Source organism: Penaeus japonicus, unplaced genomic scaffold (assembly GCF_977035675.1).
Source record: "Penaeus japonicus unplaced genomic scaffold, GWHDUDI00000001_assembly GWHDUDI00000034, whole genome shotgun sequence".
In the NCBI taxonomy this organism is placed as follows: domain Eukaryota; kingdom Metazoa; phylum Arthropoda; class Malacostraca; order Decapoda; family Penaeidae; genus Penaeus; species Penaeus japonicus.
Genome location: NW_028234436.1, coordinates 13,796,477 through 13,815,718, shown reverse-complemented (window position 1 = coordinate 13,815,718; position 19,242 = coordinate 13,796,477). Strand labels below are relative to the sequence as shown.

The 19,242-nt window shown below is 45.6% G+C and overlaps 1 protein-coding gene across 7 annotated transcripts in view; it reads left to right on the top strand.

The window, feature by feature from the left end:
• Positions 1-19,242, top strand: part of LOC122256929 (teneurin-a) — a 682,571-nt gene that overhangs the window by 655,926 nt on the left and 7,403 nt on the right. For all 7 annotated transcript variants that reach the window (XM_086530860.1, XM_086530858.1, XM_086530856.1 and 4 more), the window contains 5 exons: positions 6,713-6,969; positions 8,185-8,354; positions 15,701-15,842; positions 16,115-17,368; positions 17,761-17,989. In XM_086530860.1, coding sequence (XP_086386986.1) covers positions 6,713-6,969; positions 8,185-8,354; positions 15,701-15,842; positions 16,115-17,368; positions 17,761-17,989 — 2,052 coding nt within the window. The remainder of the gene's footprint in view (positions 1-6,712; positions 6,970-8,184; positions 8,355-15,700; positions 15,843-16,114; positions 17,369-17,760; positions 17,990-19,242) is intronic.

Below are 19,242 nucleotides of genomic sequence, written 5' to 3'. Positions count from 1 at the left end.
GAGGAGGAGGAAAGTGAGGGAGGGGTCCTTGATGCTTGCTTGATCGATATGGGTGTGTTAATGTGGGAGTGGGAGATTTTGATGTCCAGGTCTATACCCTTTCTTGGAACCCCCACTTCTACTCCCTCTTGGAATCTCTCTCGATCTCGCCCTCCCCCTCTCTATCTATCTTCCCCCCTCTCTCTCTATCTATCTCCCTCCTCTCTCTCTATCTATATCCCCCCTCTCTCTCTCTGTCTCTCCTCCTATCTCTATCTCTCTCCCACCCTCTCTTTCGATCTATCTATCTCGTCCCCTCCTCCCTTCTCTCTCTCTTCTTCTTCTTCTTCTTCTTTCTGTTTTTCTGTTTCTCATTTGTTATCTTTCTCTCTTACCTCCCTCGTCCCTTTCGCCCTTCCTTTTGGCCCTCCTTTCTTCCTCCCAACTCTTTTTTCTGATCTTTCTCTTCCTTCCTTCCTTCCCCTCTCTCTCTTTTTTTCCTCTCTCTTCCCCTCTCCCCATTTTTTCGCCTTTCCTTCTCCCGTCTCTCCTCCTCTTCCTCGATTCCTCTCCACGTCTACCTTCTCCTTCTCCTCCCTCTCCCTTCTTCCCTCTCTCCTCTCCGTGTTTCCTCGTCTCGTTCCTCCATCCTCTCTCCTCCCCTTCCCCTACCCTCTGTCCCTTTTCCTCCCCTCTCTTCTTCCCCTCCCCTCTTCCTCTGTTTCTCCCCTCTTCTCTTCCCCTCCCCTCTTCCTCTGCTACTCCCCTCTCCTCTTCCCCTCCCCTTCCCTTACCCCTTTTCCTCCCCTTTCTCCTGCCCCTCCTCTCTTCCTCTGTTACTCTCCTCATCTCTTCCCCTCCCCTCTTTCTCTGTTACTCCCCTCTCCTCTCCCTCTCTTCTTTTTCTCCCCCTTCCCTCTTCCTCTGTTACTCCCCTCTTCTCTTCCCCTCCCCTCTTCCTCTGCTACTCCCCTCTTCTCTTCCCCTCCCCTTCCCTTACCCCTTTTCCTCCCCTTTCTCCTGCCCCTCCTCTCTTCCTCTGTTACTCTCCTCATCTCTTCCCCTCCCCTCTCTCTCTGTTACTCCCCTCTCCTCTTCCTCTGTTACTCCCCTCTCCTCTTCCCCTGTTACTCCCCTCTCTTCTTCCCGTCCCCTTCCCTTACCCCTTTTCCTCCCCTTACCTTTTTTTCCCCTTTCCCTCCCCTCTCTTCATTTTTTAACATCCCTCACGCGACTACGGATATAAAAAGTGTCCTTGGCAGATGGCTCTTAATGCGTGCGGGTTACTATATTTTTTTCATGAGGGGGAGACTCGGTTGATGTTATTTTTAGAATATGTTTTTGTTCGATAAAAAAAAAAGTGGCGTGAGCTATAAGATTTTATAGGCACACGCACAAGCACACGCGCAAGCACACACGCATTTATGTATGTATATATGTATATATATATGTATATATATATATATGTATATATATATATATATATATATATATATATTATATATGTATATATATATATATGTATATATATGTGTGTGTATATATATATATGTATATATATATATATATGTATATATTATATATATATATATATATATATATATGTATGTATATATGTACATATATATATATATATATATATATATATATATATATATATATATATATATCCTTACATACACACACACACACACACACACACACACACACACACACACACACACACACACACACACACACACACACACACACACACACACACACACATACACACACACACACACACACACACACACACACACACACACACACACATATATATATATATATATATATATATATATATATATATATATCGTTGTTATCGACTCGATTGTGATTTATTTTGAGAAAAAGAGAGAAAATATTTTTCTATATTTTGCTTTCACGATTTACGGAATTTTGCAAATTTGATCACAAGACGAGAAGAAAAAACAAATGATACTTCAAAATCCGGGAGAGTTTTTTGTGGCGATAAATCTTTGAAAAATCGACGCTGAATAATTTAGAACGGGCGGGAGACGAGAGAGAGAAGGATATATCCGCAAAATGTGAATTATTGCCATTAAAAAGAAGAGAAATACTCCGAACGTGTATTTATGTGTACGTGTATGCTGCCAGACACACATGCGCACATACAATACACGCATGCGGTAAACATACACTTACACACACACACACACACACACGCACTCACACACACACACACACACACATACACACGCACACACACACACACACACACACACACACACACACACACACACACACACACACACACACACACACACACACACACACACACACACACACACACACACACACACACACACACACACACACACACACGTCTAAAATAAAATAAAAATAAAAAAAACACAAAAGCACATCTCAATTTTTTTTTACAAAGTGCTTTTTGTTGCAACCAGCAAAAGATTTTATCAAAGAATATCAAAGGCTTTTGGCTTCCCTCTTTTTAATGTTAATTTCTGATCAGATTTATCAATTGATAATTGTCTTGCTCTGTGATGCAGGTTCGTGTTGGCGAAGACTATTTTTATACGTTCGACTGAAGTTAGGAATTTGCTTTGTGACTTATCAGACGGCTTATCTTGTATCCTGAGTCCCCGCTTTACTCTTCTTCCTCCTCCTCCTCTTCCCCCTTCTCCTACCACCTCCTCCTCCTCCCCCTTCTCCTACCACCACCTCCTCCTCCTCCCCCTTCTCCTACCACCACCTCCTCCTCCTCCCCCTTCTCCTACAGCCAGTACCTCCTCCTTCTTCTCCTCCTCCTCCTCCTCCTTTTCCTTCTGCCCCTCCTCCTCCTCCTTTTCCTCTTCTCTTTTTCCTTCTCCTTTTCCTCTTCTTCTTCTTTCTTCTCCCCCTCCTTTTCCTACTTCTCCTTCTCCCCCTTCTTCTTCTTCTCCTCCTCCTTATCCTCCTCCTCCTCCTCCTCTTCATGCCACCCCACCCCCACCCCTTACCTCCTACCTCACCCCATCTCATCCCATCCCCATCATTCGAAAGAGACTCATTTGAGCTCTTAATTGATGACGTCACCATTTCTACACTAAAAGAAAAAAGAAAAGAAAAATTAAGACGAAAAAAAAATGAATTGATAGTTTAATTGGCCGGAACCTCCACCCACTGCGCATTCCGACAGTCATTTCACGCCCGAACACCACCGCCTGTTTCTCATTATCGATTTTTTCAAATACATTTTTTATTAGGCTTTTCCCCAGATTTTTTTTTTTTTTTTTAGTCCATCTTCATATTTTTGGGTCTTTCGCTTGGACCTCGAGGTAAATTCTTTGTTTTTTCTCTCTTTTACTTTTTTCTTTTTTCTTTGTCGTCGTCTCTCTTGGTCTCTTTTCGCTATTTTTTCTCCATGGGAAATTTTGAATTCTCTTTCTCTCTCTCCTCCACCTTTTCTTCGCATCCCTTTTTTATATATAGTTTTTTTATCGGGAGATGGGAGATTGTGAGCCTCAGCGGGGGGTTGGGATAGGGGGGATAGGGGAGAGGGAGGGAGATATGAAGGAATAGGGGAGGGATGGCCGTCACTATTATCATCATTATCATCATCATCACCATCACCACCATCATCATCATCACCATCACCACCACCACCACCATCACCATCGCCATAGTCATTATCATAACGATTATTGTCATCATTTTCCGAAACAAATGTATTTTATAAATGTCCCTACATTTATTTTTTTTCTCTTTTTACCCTTTTCATGGCTGTCCCGCGTTCAGTTTAGTCCAGCATTTCAGCATTTTATTATCCGATCTCCGCCCGACCGGACCTTCGTGCTCACTTCCCCTCACTTCCCCTCACTACCCCCTCCCCCCCTTTGCTCCCTAGCGCTGACAGTTTCCCCCACCTCACCTACCCCTGTCCCTACCCCTTCTCCCCTTCTCTCTCTCTCTCTCTCTCTCTCTCTCTCTCCCACGTTCCTTGTCTCCCTCTCTTTCTCCTCTTGCTTTCCCCTCCCTCTTTCGCATTTTCCCCTCTGGTGTCACAGCCTCTCCTCCCTCTCTCTCTCTCCCTCCTTCCCCCCTTCCCATCCCTCCTTCCCCATCCCCTCTTCCCATCCCTCCTTCCCCATCCCCTCTCCCTGGTCACCCTCTTACCCTCCCATTCCGCCCCTTGCCTTCCCTCTCTCTTGTCACCCCCACCTTTACTTTCCCCTTTTGCCCTCCCCTTCCGCCCCTCCCCCTCTCTTCCCTCTCCCCCCTCCTCCCCCCCTCCCCCTCTCTTCCCTCTCCCCCCTCCTCCCTCCCTCCCCCTCTCTTCCCTCTCCCCCCTCCCCCCCTCCTGCGTCAGGGCCGATCCAATATTCCTGCTCGCACCGCCCGCAACACTCGCGTTCGCCCTCCACCTTGACGTTTCCTTCCTCCCCCCACCCCCCCTTCTCCTCTTGCCCACTCCCTTTCTTCCTCTTCCTCTTCTTCCCTTTTCTCTCCGTCTTTCCTTCCCCGTTCGCCTCCTCCTCCCCTCTTTCTCTTCTCCTCTCTTCTTCCCTCTCCCCCTCCCCCCCTCCCCCCTTTCTCAACCGCCCTCTCCTCCCCCTCTCCCCTTCTCCGCCCCTCCCCTCATCGCGTCTCTCTTCTCTTGTCCCTCTCCCCTTCTCGTCTCCCCCACTTTGCTTTTCTTTCAACCTTTCCATTCCCTTTTCCTTCTTGTATCCTTTGTATTTCTTTCTCTTCCTTTATTTTCGTTTTTTTTTTTCCTCCTATTCCCTTTCCCTTCCCCTTACTTGCCCTTGCTCCCTTCCAAACCTCCTCTTGCTCTCTCCTTTTTGCTTTTTCTTCTCTCGCTCGTATCACTCTTTCCTATATTTCACCCCACCCCCTTTCCACTTTGCCTATACCTTTCCTCCCTCTTCATCTTCTATTTCCTTCCCATTTACTACCTTCCCCTTCCTTTTCCTTGCCTGCATAGCTCCCCAGACCCTTTCTTTTTCTTCTTTATTTTACTTTCCCCTCACTTTTCGTTGGGCCTTTCGTCCCCTCATGCCTTTCAAACCCTCTCGGCGTCTTATCCCTCTCCTCCTCCCCACTCCCCCACCTCCCTACTCACCCCCCCCCCCCAAAAAAAAAAAAAAAGAGAGAAAAAAAAAAAAAAGCGAACTCTGCCCTGACGCGACACTCAACGCGCTAAGCCGTATATGAGCACCTTTCGATACAGAAAGAGAGAGTCACAGATGAGAGAGAGAGAGAGAGAGGAGAGAGAGAGACAGACAGACCCAGAGAAAACAAATAGATATCTTAAAAAAACAAAAACAAAACAAAAATCATCATTACATTTCCCTCTCTAGATGTCAACAGGCGACACTAGAGATGTGGTTCGCTTTACACAGAAGAGCAGGTCTTCAGTCCTGGGGGGATGGGGGGGGGGTTGTGTCGTCGAGTGAATAATTCTTGGCAGTTGCAAGGGACACTCGAAGCCGTTGCACACACCGTGGAGTGCTGCAACACAATCCTCAGCCGCGAAACCGGCACGATATTGTGTACGGCGAGTGCAGACGGAGTGATGTTAGGAATGTTGGTATGTGTCGAGCCGGCGGAAGAGGCACGCGAGAGAGAGAGAGAGAGAGAGAGAGAGAGAGAGAGAGAGAGAGAGAGAGAGAGAGGGAGAGAGAGAGAGAGTGATAGAGAGGGAGGGAGGGAGAGGGAGAGAGAGAAAGGGAGAGAGAGAGACAAATAGAGAAAGACAGAAAAAGAGAGAGAGAGAGAGAGAGAGAGAGAGAGAGAGAGAGAGAGAGAGAGAGAGAGAGAGAGAGAGGGGGGGGGGGGGAGAGAGAGAGAGGAAGAGAGAAAAATAAAAAGGCAAGGCACTCAAAACCGGACAGACAGATAGTCGGATACGTCGACATACAAAACAAAAATATTAAAAACTTGGGCAAAAAAAGACCAAAATGAATAAAGACAGACAGACAGAGGGAAAGACAGGTAGACAAATATAAAAACCTAGAGACAGGCAGATAACAAGGCTGACAGAGTAGAATGGAGAAGAGAATAATAAAAGGTCTTTTTGTGTAATTTTATACGTGAATAAATGTATATACAAACGTATTCATCACCCTTTTACATTGTTCTCATCTCAAAGGGATAATCTCTGTCTGTTATCTTGGCACTTTACTCTCTCCCGTGACCCCTCTTTGACCTTGTGGCATTAGCTGTCTCTTAGTGTGATTAATGGTACGTGTATATATTTATTTATATTATATATATTTATTATATTTCTTTTCTTTTTTTCTATTCCCAGTTCCGGACTCTCATGCTGTGTTTTTCTTGTTTTTCTTTTTTTTTATTTTTTTATGGGAAGTAATCTTGAAATGTGTTTATTGTTTGTTATAGCTTTTACTTTTTTTTTATCCAGTATGCTTTTTTATTTTTATTTTTTTTATTCTTTAGATTATTTGTTAAGTCATTTACTTGTTCATGCATTTATTTATATATTTACATATCGATTTATATATCTACTTATTCATTCATTATATATATATATATATATATATATATATATATATATATATATATATATATATAAACACACACATACATATATACATCATTTACTCACTTATTTATCTATCTACCTATCTATCGATTTATCTATTTCCATATCTATCAACCAGAAGTCTATCAGAACAACACATAACCGACAACTTCCCATTCCCAGGGGCGGTTCGCTCGGACCTGCAAGTATGGTCGAACGGAACGTGGCGCCAGGACCTTCCGTGGGGGGGTTACGCCACCGCCCTCGCCACCGCCTACTCGCCGCTCCTGGAGGTGTCGCTGCCCACGCAAGCACGCCTCCTGCCGGCGGTCCATCGCTACGAAGTCGCCGCGGCTCCTGGCCCGCCCAACGCCCTCACCACCAGCTATGGCGTGGGGGACCGACGTCGGCAGGAGCGCTTGGTCGAGACGGTGCTGCTGGTGAGTTCCTGGTGTGATTGTGTTTGTGTTTGTGTTTGTTTTGGTTGGGTGTGTGTTTTTTGGTTGTTTTGGTTGGGTGTGTGTTGTATGGTTGTTTTGGTTGGGTGTGTGTTGTATGGTTGTTTGTGTGTTGTACGGTTGTTTGTGTGTGTGTGTTGTACGGTTGTTTGTGTGTGTGTGTTGTACGGTTGTTTGTGTGTTTGTGTGTTGTACGGTTGTTTGTGTGTGTGTTGTATGGTTGTTTGTGTGTGTGTTGTACGGTTGTTTGTGTGTGTGTGTTGTACGGTTGTTTGTGTGTGTGTGTTGTATGGTTGTTTGTGTGTGTGTTGTACGGTTGTTTGTGTGTGTGTGTTGTACGGTTGTTTGTGTGTGTGTTGTACGGTTGTTTGTGTGTGTTTGTGTGTTGTACGGTTGTTTGTGTGTGTGTGTTGTACGGTTGTTTGTTGTGTGTAAGTGTGTGTGTGTGTATTTCTTTGCATGTTTATCGTCGTCATCATCATTATTAATATCTTAGGCAAAGTATGTGTTTTAATTCAATTATCATTTCGATTTCTCCCTCATTTGCTACAATACATAGCGTTGCTATTTTCATTGTTTATACATTGTTTGTTGAGAATATTTAGAGTTCGAAGACTGATATGAAGATGATTATCTTTTTCATTCTCTTTATAAAAATGATTATCAGATTTATTATGATTAATATAGATACTATCATCTTTATATATCTTATTGTTATTATTATTATTGTAAATCATAATGATTATCATTACTATTACTATTTTTATCATTATCATTATTATTATCATTACCATTATTGTTGTGATTATTGTTATTTTTATTATTATAAGTATGGTGGCTCTTGTTAATATTAATATCATTATCATTATAATTGTCAACTATAATTATTCTTATCTATATCATAATATTGATATCATTAATATCATCATAGTTATAGTCCTTATTATTATTGTTATCATATCATCATTATCATATCGTTATTGTTGATATAATCATTTTTTGATATTATTATTTTCATTATTATCATCACTATTACCATCCTCACTATCACCATCACTATCACTATTATTATATATATCCTCACTATCACCATTATCACCATCCCTATCACTATCATAATATCCTCACCAGCACCATATCATCAAACAGACATCCCTCCCCCACTGATATTAATACACGACCACCCTCACCTCACAGGTCAACGGGTCACGAGTCCTCCGCCGGGCTTGGGATGGCACGAGTCGTACCGAGTCGTTGACAGATGGGTCGAGTCAGCCTCTTCTGAGACTCACGTACGACCACAACGGCCACCCTACCTCCATCACTCTGGGCGACCACCTGTCTTCCCTCAATGTCACGTATGACAGGTCAGTACGTGGTGGTTTTAGGTCGTTTCTGTGTACGTGGTTCTGTAGAGTTTAAGGTCGTTATTGGTTGTGTTGTGAAGGTCGTTCTAGGTCGTTTATGTACTTGGTTTTGTTTCATTTAAGGTCGTTTATTGGTTGTCTCTCTACGTGGTCCTGTTTAATTTAAGGTCGTTTTTTGGTCGTTTCCGTATTGTTATGGTCATTTTTGGTCGTTTCTGTATTGTGAAAGTCGTTCTAGGTCGTTTCTTTATTATGGTCGTTCTAGGTCGTTTTACTTTTCGTGCTTCTTTATTGTGAAGGTCGTCGGTGTACTTGATTCTGTATAGTTAAGGTCGTTCATGGTCGTCTCTGTGTGTGATTCGGTGTCGTTAAGGTCGTCTCTGCACGTTATTCAGGCACGCCAAGGTCGTTTCTTTATCATTCAGTATTGTTCAGGTCGTCAGTACCAGGTCGTCACGCCAAGGTCGTTTCTTTAACATTCAGTAAGGTTCAGGTCGTCTGCACCACTTAGTATTGTTTAGGTCGTCTATACCACTTAGTATTGTTTAGGTCGTCTGTACCATTTAATATTAATCAGGTTGTTTATATCATTCAGTTTTGAGCAGGTCGCCAATGTCTTTCAATATTTCTGGTCGTCTGCATGTACTTGTCATATCCCTTTTGAACTGTCACACAAAAGTTTGAACACCTGTGGTTAAGTTTAGCTTTCTGAAGTTATGTTGAATACGAGAAACTGTATGTTTCTATGTGTATTTCTTAGGAGAAAGTTTATATCTAATTATCTTCATTTTTCATTATTGCTTATTAATTAATTTATTCATTGATTGACTGAATTTATTCAATTACTTATTTCAGTCGGTTCAATTACGGTTCAATAAATAGTATTATAAAAGAAAAAAAAAAGATTAGAACTATTTTCATATTCAAAAAAAGATATATGCTTTTGATGATGATGCTTCTGACAACGTTTCCGGGAGAAACACAAAGGCAAGGATATTAGCAATGACAATTTTTGCATCATGAAAAACATCAATTGCATCAGGGTTTTGTTATCAGGTGTGAGTTACAAGATTTTTATACTTTTGTAACCAGTAGAGTAGATTTTTTTTGTTGAGTGTGCGAATGAATAGGTGTGTGTGTGTGGGGGGGGGGAGTTGGAAGGGTGTGTGTTGGGTGGGGGGCTGGGGTTGGAAGTGTGTGTGTGTGTGTGTGTGTGTGTGTCTTTGTCTTTGTATGTATTTGTCAATTCGTTTGACTGGAAGAGAGCGAGAGAGATAGATCGATAGAAACAAACGCAAACACAAACAGACACAGACACATACATAAACAAAAAACACAAACAAACACAAACGAAAACAGAAACAAACATAGACACAGGTTAAGCGAAGGATAACACAACACAGCCGAGAGTTCAGAAAGTTCTCTTAGTTAAGAGTTGCAATTGCACGAAAGTTGCTTTTTGTTCATACTTTGTTATACTCCCTTTGCTTTAGTATTATTGTTATTGATATTGCAAGGATTGTTCTTGCTTTGGAATCGAGTTGACTTTATGCATCGCGTCGTTTACTGACTCTCCTCTTTTTTCTCTTTTTTATTATTCTTTCTTGTCTCCTAGCGAAGGGGGTGGATGGGCGTAGATGGGCGGGGGGGGAAGAGAAAGGGACAGAAACTGAGATTTGAATTGAGATTAGAATTGATTAAGATAATGATAAAGGTAAAGGTAGATGGAGAGAGGGAGAGAAAGAAAGAAGGAAGGATAAAAATGAACGAGAAAGAAGAAGAATAAGAGAGAGAGAGAGAGAGAGAGAGAGAGAGAGAGAGAGAAAGAGAGAAAGAGACAGACAGACAGGGAGAGAGACAAAGACAAAGACAAAGACAAATAAAGGGAGACAGAATGAAGGAGAGATAAACAGAGTGACAAACAAAAAGATAAAGAGAAAGAAATAAGATAGAAATGAAGATTAAATTAAATATAATTATGTGCGTTGAGGGATAACAGGAGTTTCTATTTTCTAAAGCCATTACATTAATTAAAATGACGATAATCCACTGGATCATTTGTTTTCATGTTTGTTTTTGTTGTTGTTTTGTGTCGTTGTCCGTGATGTTATTATTGTTGGTGTTATGTTTGTTTTTATTGTTGGGGCATTTGTTTTTGAGTTTGATTGTTTTTGTAGTTGTTTTTGTTGGTGGGATGTTGTTTGTTGTTGTTGCTGCTGTTGTTGGGGTTGTTGTTGTTGGTGGTGGTGGTGGTGGGATGATGTTGTTGTTGTTGATGTTGGAATTGTTGTTTTTCGTATCATTTTTATTGCTGTCGTCGTTTTTTAGCACCTCTGTTGTTGACGATTGTAAGTGTAAAGGTATGATATGCACTCCCTCCCCCCCCTCTCCTATCTCTTCCCTCTTCCCTCCTCCCTCCTCCCTCTTCTCCTCTCTTCTTTCCACGCTCCCTCTCTCTTCTTACCCTTCCTACCTCCCTTTTCCTCTTTCCTTTTTCTCTTTCTTTTCTCCCTCCCTCCTCCCTCTTCCCTGCTCTCTCCTCCAGAGAGAGAGAGAGAGAGAGAGAGAGAGAGAGAGAGAAACAGAGAAAGGGGGAATAGGGAGAGAGGGGGGAAGGGGAGTGGGGGGGGCTGGGCCAAACTTGTTCCTAATTACCAAACTTACCGCTGTGGTCTGGCAGGTCCCACTATTTAATAACATATTGGAAGTGGGAGCAGATGGCCCGGCAGGGATTTGACAGGGGGTGTGGGAGTGGATGAGGGAGGGGGGTAGGGAAGGGGAGCGTAGAAGGAGGTAGAGGGCGTGGAAGTGGGCGGGGGGGGGAGGATATGGGCGTGGAAGGTGGCCTAGGAAGGAGGGCGGAGCCTGGAAAAGGGGAGAAAGCGTAGAAGAAGACATGGGTGGGGAGGGGGAGGGGGAACGGGAGCGTGGAAGGTAGCGAGAGGGCGTGAAGGGGGGTAGGGGGGAGTGGGAGCAGATAGGGCCTCGAAGGGAATGCGGAGGAGGGGGAAGAGGGAGAGGAGGGGAAGGTATAGGTGACAGAAGAGAAGGATTCTGGACATGGGTTACAGCAAAAGGGGACACGTGATTGCCAGGGGAAAGGGGACACATAATCACCAGGGGAAAAGGGAACATAATAACCAAGGGGAGGAGGACACATAATCATCATGAAGAAGAGAGCACATAATTACCAGAGGGGAAGGGGGACACATGATTACCATGAGGAAAAAGACACACAATCACCAGGGGAAAAGGGACACATATTTACCAAGAGAAGATGCCACATAACCACCAAGGGAAAAAAAAAAAAAAAAAAAAACAGGACATACCATCACCGAGGGGGGGGGATGGACACACAAATGCCAAAGAAAGAAGAAGCACCGTAGACAAGCGAGAAGTCCAGCACGACAGAGGGAGAAGAAGAAGAAGAAAAAAAAGAACAACGATTGGCGTACAAGGGAGGAGGGAGGGAGGGAGGGAGAAGTTGAAACCCCCTTGACAGATTGAGATGAATAGTTGAGGCGAGACGAGAGGATGATTTTATCAATGGAAGCACCCGGTGTCGAACCGTGAGTAAAAGGGGAGAGGAAAGGGAATAGATGGCACGCTCTTGGAGTATGGGAGTTTGAATGAAAGGTTGAAGAGGAGAAAAACTTGGATACATGCATACATACGTACACCCATACGCACGCACGCGCACACACACACACACACACACACACACACACACACACACACACACACACACACACACACACACACACACACACACGCGCGCGCGCGCGCGCTTACATACTTACATACATACTTACAAAGAAACAGAAAGAAAGAGAGAGAGAGAGACAGAGAGAGAGAGAGAGAGAGAGAGAGAGAGAGAGAGAGAGAGAGAGAGAGAGAGAGAGAGAGAGAGAGAGAGAGAGAGAGAGAGAAACGAGAAACGAGAAACGAGAAACGCGAAACGAGAACCAAAAACGAGAAAACCCGCAGTATCGCGACACGTAGCCCTCACCTCCGACACCCGCCACAATCCACACTGCCTTTCCAGCCGACATGAAAACCTTTCTCCTCCTCCTCCTTCTTCTTCTTTTCCCCTCTTTTTTTTCTTCTCTTTTTTTTTATTCCCTTGCACCTTCCTCTGTTTCCTGGCATGCCGTCGATCCATCTCCCCTTCCGTCGTCCAGCTTTCAAGGGCTGTACGTCTTCTTGATGACCGAGGGTGACAGGTTAGGGACGGTGAATGCTTGTAAATGCACAGAGGATATCTAGCGTTCCGTTTTTTTTTTTTTTTTTTTTTTCCTTTTCTTTTCTTTTCTTTTATTAGTTTCGATGTGTTTTTTGTTCGGGGGAGGGTTTTTGTTGTTGTTGGGTGTATGTGATTATTTACTTTTATTTTTTTTTTTTTCTTGTTATCTCTGTATCTTTGTCTGTCTGGTTCTCTTTCTCTCTCTCTCTGTTTTTTTTTCTCTCTCCATTTTTCTCTCTTTCTCCCCTATCTCCCTCTCCCTCCCTTCCTCCCTCCCTCTCTCCCTCCCTCTCTCCCCTCTCTCAACAATAGCCGCTGATTTTTTTTTTTCCTTTTATTTTCCTGTGCTGTTGTGGTGACGGTTCGCCCCCCCCCCCCTCCAACTCCCCCGCTTCTGCGTTCACTGTACTCTCTAACTAACTTTCCTGCGGTGGGTTTACTTTCCGACAATTGAACAATGGTGATATTCACAACCGATCTTTTTTTGTTGTTTTTTTCGTGTTTTTTTTTCATTTGGTGATGTTTGTTTGTTTGTTTGTTTTTTTAATCTGTATCTGTCTAGATCTGTTTGTCTGGTAGAAACAGACAGACAGACAAATAAAACAGAGAGAGAGAGAGAGAGAGAGAGAGAGAGAGAGAGAGAGAGAGAGAGAGAGAGAGAGAGAGAGAGAGAGAGAGAGAGACACACACACACACACACACACACACACACACACACACAGAGAGAGAGAGAGAGAGAGAGAGAGAGAGAGAGAGAGAGAGAGAGAGAGAGAGAGAGAGAGAGAGAGAGAGAGACAAACAGTCATTCAGACAGAAAGAAAGAAAACAAACAAACAAAAGACAACAACAACACCACGAACAAACACAACTACCCTCGTTTTCTTCATCATACAAATACAAAAATAATAAATGAAACCCCCCCGTGTTCAGAATAGCAATGTCGCCGCTATGAGGGCATTGCGTAATGATGTTGTTAATCTTGTTAGCTGGACAGAAAGCTTTGCCTTGAAATAAACACGATTACTCATTCTTCCAAGTGAATTCGTTGTCTTGAGTATTGCGTCATCTTGGTGGTGAAGAAAAGGAGTTTTGTATTTGTTTATTTTGTTCATGTAGTTGTTTATTTGTGGTTTTTTTTATATGTTGGTGTATTTGTATGTTTTCTTGTATTTGTTTATTTGTTTATGTAGTTGTTTATTTGTTTGTTTGTTTGGTGGTGGTGATTATTGTGGTGATTGTGATATAAAACACAGCGTTGGTATGTAGATTCCACTATGAAACGGAATATTAGAATGACTTGAACAATGCTATGTTGAGTCTAGTGCAGTCTGCATTAAAAACTACACTTGTGAATAGAACAAGAAAATAAAAATATCAAACTTGGCAATGAAATCCAATTCACAAAATGTACAATAGCATGACTACAGTATCTATACAGACCTACAATAAGATATGATAAGAAGTACAACTACAAAAACTACAATGAAATACAACCACCCAAAGATACAATGAAATACAACCACCAAAAATACAATGAAATACAACCACCAGAAATACAATGAAATACAACCACAAAAAATACAATGAAATACAACCACCCAAAGATACAATGAAATACAACCACAAAAAATACAATGAAATACAACTACCAAAAAAATACAATGAAATACAACCACAAAAAAAGTACAATGAAATACAATCACGCACATAAAAACGACAATAAAAAGAAGAAAAAAATGGACTCCACCATGAAGAATCCCACGTAATTTTTGACCAAAGGAAATCCGTCCCAGTCACGAGTTCCTTTGGCACCCCCCCCCCCCACATCCACTCCCTCCTCCCCTCCCCCTAAAATGGGACCGGCGCGGAGATATGCAAAATACAGGGGGAAGTGGGAAGGGGGGAGAGGGAGGGGGGAAGAGGTTGGGGAGAGAGGGAGGGGGAGGGGGGAAGAGGTTGGGGAGAGGGAGGGGGAGGGGGGAAGAGGTTGGGGAGAGAGGGAGGGGATGGTGAAAGAGCATGGGGAAGAGGAGGGGGGAAATGGAGGGGAGGGGGAAGAGGATGGGGAGAGAGGGAGGGGATGGGGGAAGGGAGGAGTAAGGAATCGGGATGGGGGAAGGGGAGAGATTGGGAAGGGAGGGTGGGTAAGGTGGGGTGAATAAGGGATGGGGAGCGGGGGAGATTGGAGAGGAGGAGGGGGGGGGAGAGGCAACCAAGCGCCGGCCTTGTGAATTTTAATTGCGCATTTGCCACAGAAATGGAGTTTCTTCTTCACACTCCGTAGACCAATTACATACTCCAGTCCGGATGAACTTGCTGTGTGGGAGAGGGGGAGGGAGAGGGAGAGGGAGAGGAAGGAGAGGGGGGAGGGAGAGGAAGGGGGAAGCAGAGGAAGGGGGAGGGAGAGGAGGAGGGAGAAGGAGAGGGAGAGGGGGAGGGAGAGGAGGAGGGAGAAGGAGAGGGAGAGGGGGAGATGGAGGGAGAAGGAGAGGGAGGGGGAGGGAGAAAGAGGGAGAAGGAAAGGAAAGGATGTGGAGGGGTAGTGGGTGGCTTAGCTAGGGTACATGGGGTATGGGGGGGGGGGGGTATTAGAGAAGAGGGAGAAGGGAGGAGAGGGTGGGGAGGCATAGGAGGCTGTATTTACATGTGATTCTCGGTCTCTTCGAAATGGCGTCGCGTTGTTTGTGTCTGGTGATTTAGAGGCAGTGTCCTCCTGTTTGTTTTGTTTTGTTTTTCTTCGGATGGAGTTCCTTGCGGATGTGTCTTTTGTTCGGGTGGATGTGTCGGCTTATTTGGGTTTATAGAAATGCATTTATCTGTCTGTTTGTCTGTCTCATTCTCTGTCTGTTTGTTTGTTTGTTTGTTTGTCTATCTCTCTGTCACCCTCTGTCTTTATCTATTTGTCTGTCTATCTACCTTTCTGTGTGTGTGTGAGAGAGAGAGAGAGAGAGAGAGAGAGAGAGAGAGAGAGAGAGAGAGAGAGAGAGAGAGAAAGAGAGAAACGAAAGAACGAACGGAAAAAAAAAATGAGCGAGAGAGAGCGAAAGATCAAGCACACTCTTTCACACAAGTCATCCCCTCCCCTCCCCTCCCTCCCCCCCAGGTTCGGACGAGTGGAGGCGCGGCGCTGGGACGACTCGAGTGAGACCTACGAATACGACTCCCACGGCCTCCTCTCCAGCGTGGCCGGAAGCGGTGCCCGGGCGCCCTTCACGACCAGCTACACCTTCGGGGAGATTCGATTGGTAAGCAGGGATTAGAAGTTGGATTTTATTGATTTTATAGGGATTGGAATGATTTTTTATTGTTGATTGGTTAGGGATCTTGAATATTTTCGTTTTTTTTTTTTTGGGGGGGGTAGTCATGGGGATCAGAATCTTTTCTGTTCAAGGTTAGGGATCCATGTGTTTGGGATTAGCACTGTCCTTTTTGAACGCGAATGATTCCAAAAAGGAATTCCATCTTGTACTGTTCTAACCTCTCCCTCCCCTCCCCTCCCCTCCCCTCCTCCCCACAGCCCGTGACCATCACGCTGCCATCGGGCCGCACGTGGGACTTGCACTACGACGAGCGGGGCGGCCTCAAGTTCGTGACCACGCCCACGGGATCCGCCCACTTCTTCTCGATGCAGCCGTCCTTCGGGTACTTCATCTTCACGTACACGCCGCCAGGGTCCACGCACTCGTACCGCCAGTACCTGGACCACGCCGGCCGCCTGCTGCTGACCACGTTCCCCGCGGGCGCCGCCAAGGTGCTCTACACGTACACGGAGGCGGGCCAGCTCAAGGAGATCGTGTCGGGCGACGGCAAGACGCAGTTCGCCTACGGCAGCGACGGCCTCATGTCGGAGATCACGCACGAGGAGTTCCTGCTGGAGTACAAGATGGACATGCTGTACACGGGGCGCCTGCTGCAGGAACACCGCATCGACTACGGCGCCAAGACGGGACTCAGCAACGTCAAGTTCACCTACGAGTACGACTCGAACTTCCGCGTGACGAGCTTCTCGGGGCGCATCGGCGGCCAGAACCTGTCGCCGTTCCCGTTCGCGTACAGCCCGGCGACCGGCGGCCCGTCGCAGATCGGCCACTTCAAGGTCGCGCGCCCGCGGCTCAACGAGACGACCATCCAGGACGGCACCGCCATCTTCTCGCGGCAGCTCAACGCGCACCTGCAGGTGGCCGAGTCGTCCGTGACCATCCACAACATGCAGGTGTTCAAGCTGCAGATCCTGTACAACTCTGACGGCAAGATCAAGCAGACCAACACGTACACGCGCAACTTCCACACCAAGCCGTACACCAACACCAAGAACTACACGTACGACGCCGACGGCCAGCTGACCAGCGTGGAGGCCAAGGAGCCGTGGAGCTTCACCTACGACGCCAACGGCAACATGCTCTCCCTCACCTACTCCACCAACACCATCCCCATGAAGTACGACTCGCAGGACCGCATCGTCAAGTTCGGCGAGGGCGTCTACCGCTACGACTCCCGCGGGGCCATCGTGCAGAACGCCCGCGAGGTGACGTACCAGTACAACGCCCGCGGGCTGCTCGTGCGCGCCGCGAAGTCCGGTCGCTTCAACATCCGCTACATGTACGACCACGAGAACAGGCTGGTGGCTCGCAAGGACAACTTCGGCAACGTGACCCAGTTCCTGTACACGGACCAGCGACATCCGGATCAGGTCACGCACATCTACAGCCCGCGGGACGGCAACCTCATCAGCCTGGTATACGACGATCGAGGTCACATCATATTCGCGCAGGTATGTTGGCTCGGTTGACGCCATGTGTGTGAAGGTAGAGTGGATACACACCTGAGATCTATATCTGATTGTGGTTCTGTATACTTCCGCCTGAACACTATGCCGAACTGAATTCACACACTCACACTCACATACACCCTCACATACCCACATCCTCATCCACACACCCATACTCACATCCACACTCACCCTCACCCACACTCACATTCACACTCACACTCACCCACACCCTCACATACCCACATCCACACCCACACCCACACCACACCCACACCCACACCCATCCCCACACCACCACTAACATAAACAAACCCTCAACTCACTGCAACCAAGAGACCTCCCCCCCCCCCCCCGAGAGACCTAACCGACCCCCCATTCACCCCAACCCGCAGGTCTACCGCAACAAATACTACATCGCGACGGACGAATGCGGAACTCCGGTGATGGTGTTCAACCAGTACGGCGAGGTGGTGCGGGAGATGATGCGCTCACCATACGGCCACATTATGTACGACTCTAATCCGTACCTGTACTTACCTGTGGATTACTGCGGCGGATTACTCGAGACCCGCACGGAGCTCGTCCACATGCCTCGCGGACGGATTTATGATCCTCTCATTGGTAGGTTTTCGCGGATTTTATTTTTAGTGATTTTTTTTTTCTTTTCTTTTCTTTTCGTGCCTTTTTCTATCATGTCTTTTTCGTGCCTTTTCTTTCGTGTCCTTCCTTTCGTGTCTTTCTTCTCGGGCCTTTTTCTGTTTTTTTTCTTTTCTTTTTTTTCTTTTTTTTTTTTTCTTTTTACTTTCGGGTTTTCATCTCGTTTTCTGTTCGGTCTTTCTTTTCTTTTTCTTTTAAATGTTCGTTTTCTTTTCGGTCTATCTATATGCTCTCTCTGTCTCATTCAATTCTCCTGACATTTTTTTCTCTCTCCCCCCTTCCCTTTGATTTTTGTATTTGCTTTTCCACTATTCCCTCTATGACTTTATGAATGTCAAAAAAAAAAAAGTGTTAACAAAAACTCACAGTAATAGAGTTAAAAACACAACGTTTCGAGACAGTCTAGATTCCTCATTAGGAACGGGTTTTACCATTGGAAGGGGAATCTAGTTTTACTCCTCCAGCCCTCCCTCTCTCTCTCTTCCTTTTTTCTCCCTTTATCTCCCTTTCTCTCTCTTTATTCTTCTTAGCATCTCTAACCTTCAACTCACTCTCAATACCTCTTTCTTCTGGGTATATCTCCCTGTCTCAGTATATCCCTCATGATCCCTACCTCTCCTCCCTATCCCTTCCTACCTCTGCTCCCTATCCCTTCCTCCCTCTCTAGCTCTCTTGCCCCTCGCTCCCTCTCTTTCTCTCCCTCTCTCTCTACCTCTCCTCCCTATCCCTTCCTACCTCTGCTCCCTATCTCTTCCTCCTTCTCTAGCTCTCTTGCCCCTCGCTCCCTCTCTTTCTCTCCCTCTCTCTCTACCTCTCCTTCTCTCCCTCTCTCTCTACCTCTCTTTCTCTCCCTCTCTCTCTACCTCTCCTTCTCTCCCTCTCTCTCTACCTCTCTTTCTCTCCCTCTCTCTCTACCTCTCTTTCTCTCCCTCTCTCTCTACCTCTCCTTCTCTCCCTCTCTCTCTACCTCTCTTTCTCTCCCTCTCTTCCTCTTTCCTTCCCTCTCGCCCTCTCTTCCTCCCCCCCTTCCTCCCATTTCCTCTTATAGTTCCCCTCTGTCGCTATATCTCCCTGTTTTCCAATCTCCCACTTCTCTTCCCTCTCCCTCACCCCCTCCCACCCACCTTACCAACCCATACCCCCCATACCCTCCCCCCCACTAACCCTTCTTCTCCCAACGCACATCCCACAGGCGAAGTCAACCTAAAATTTCCACT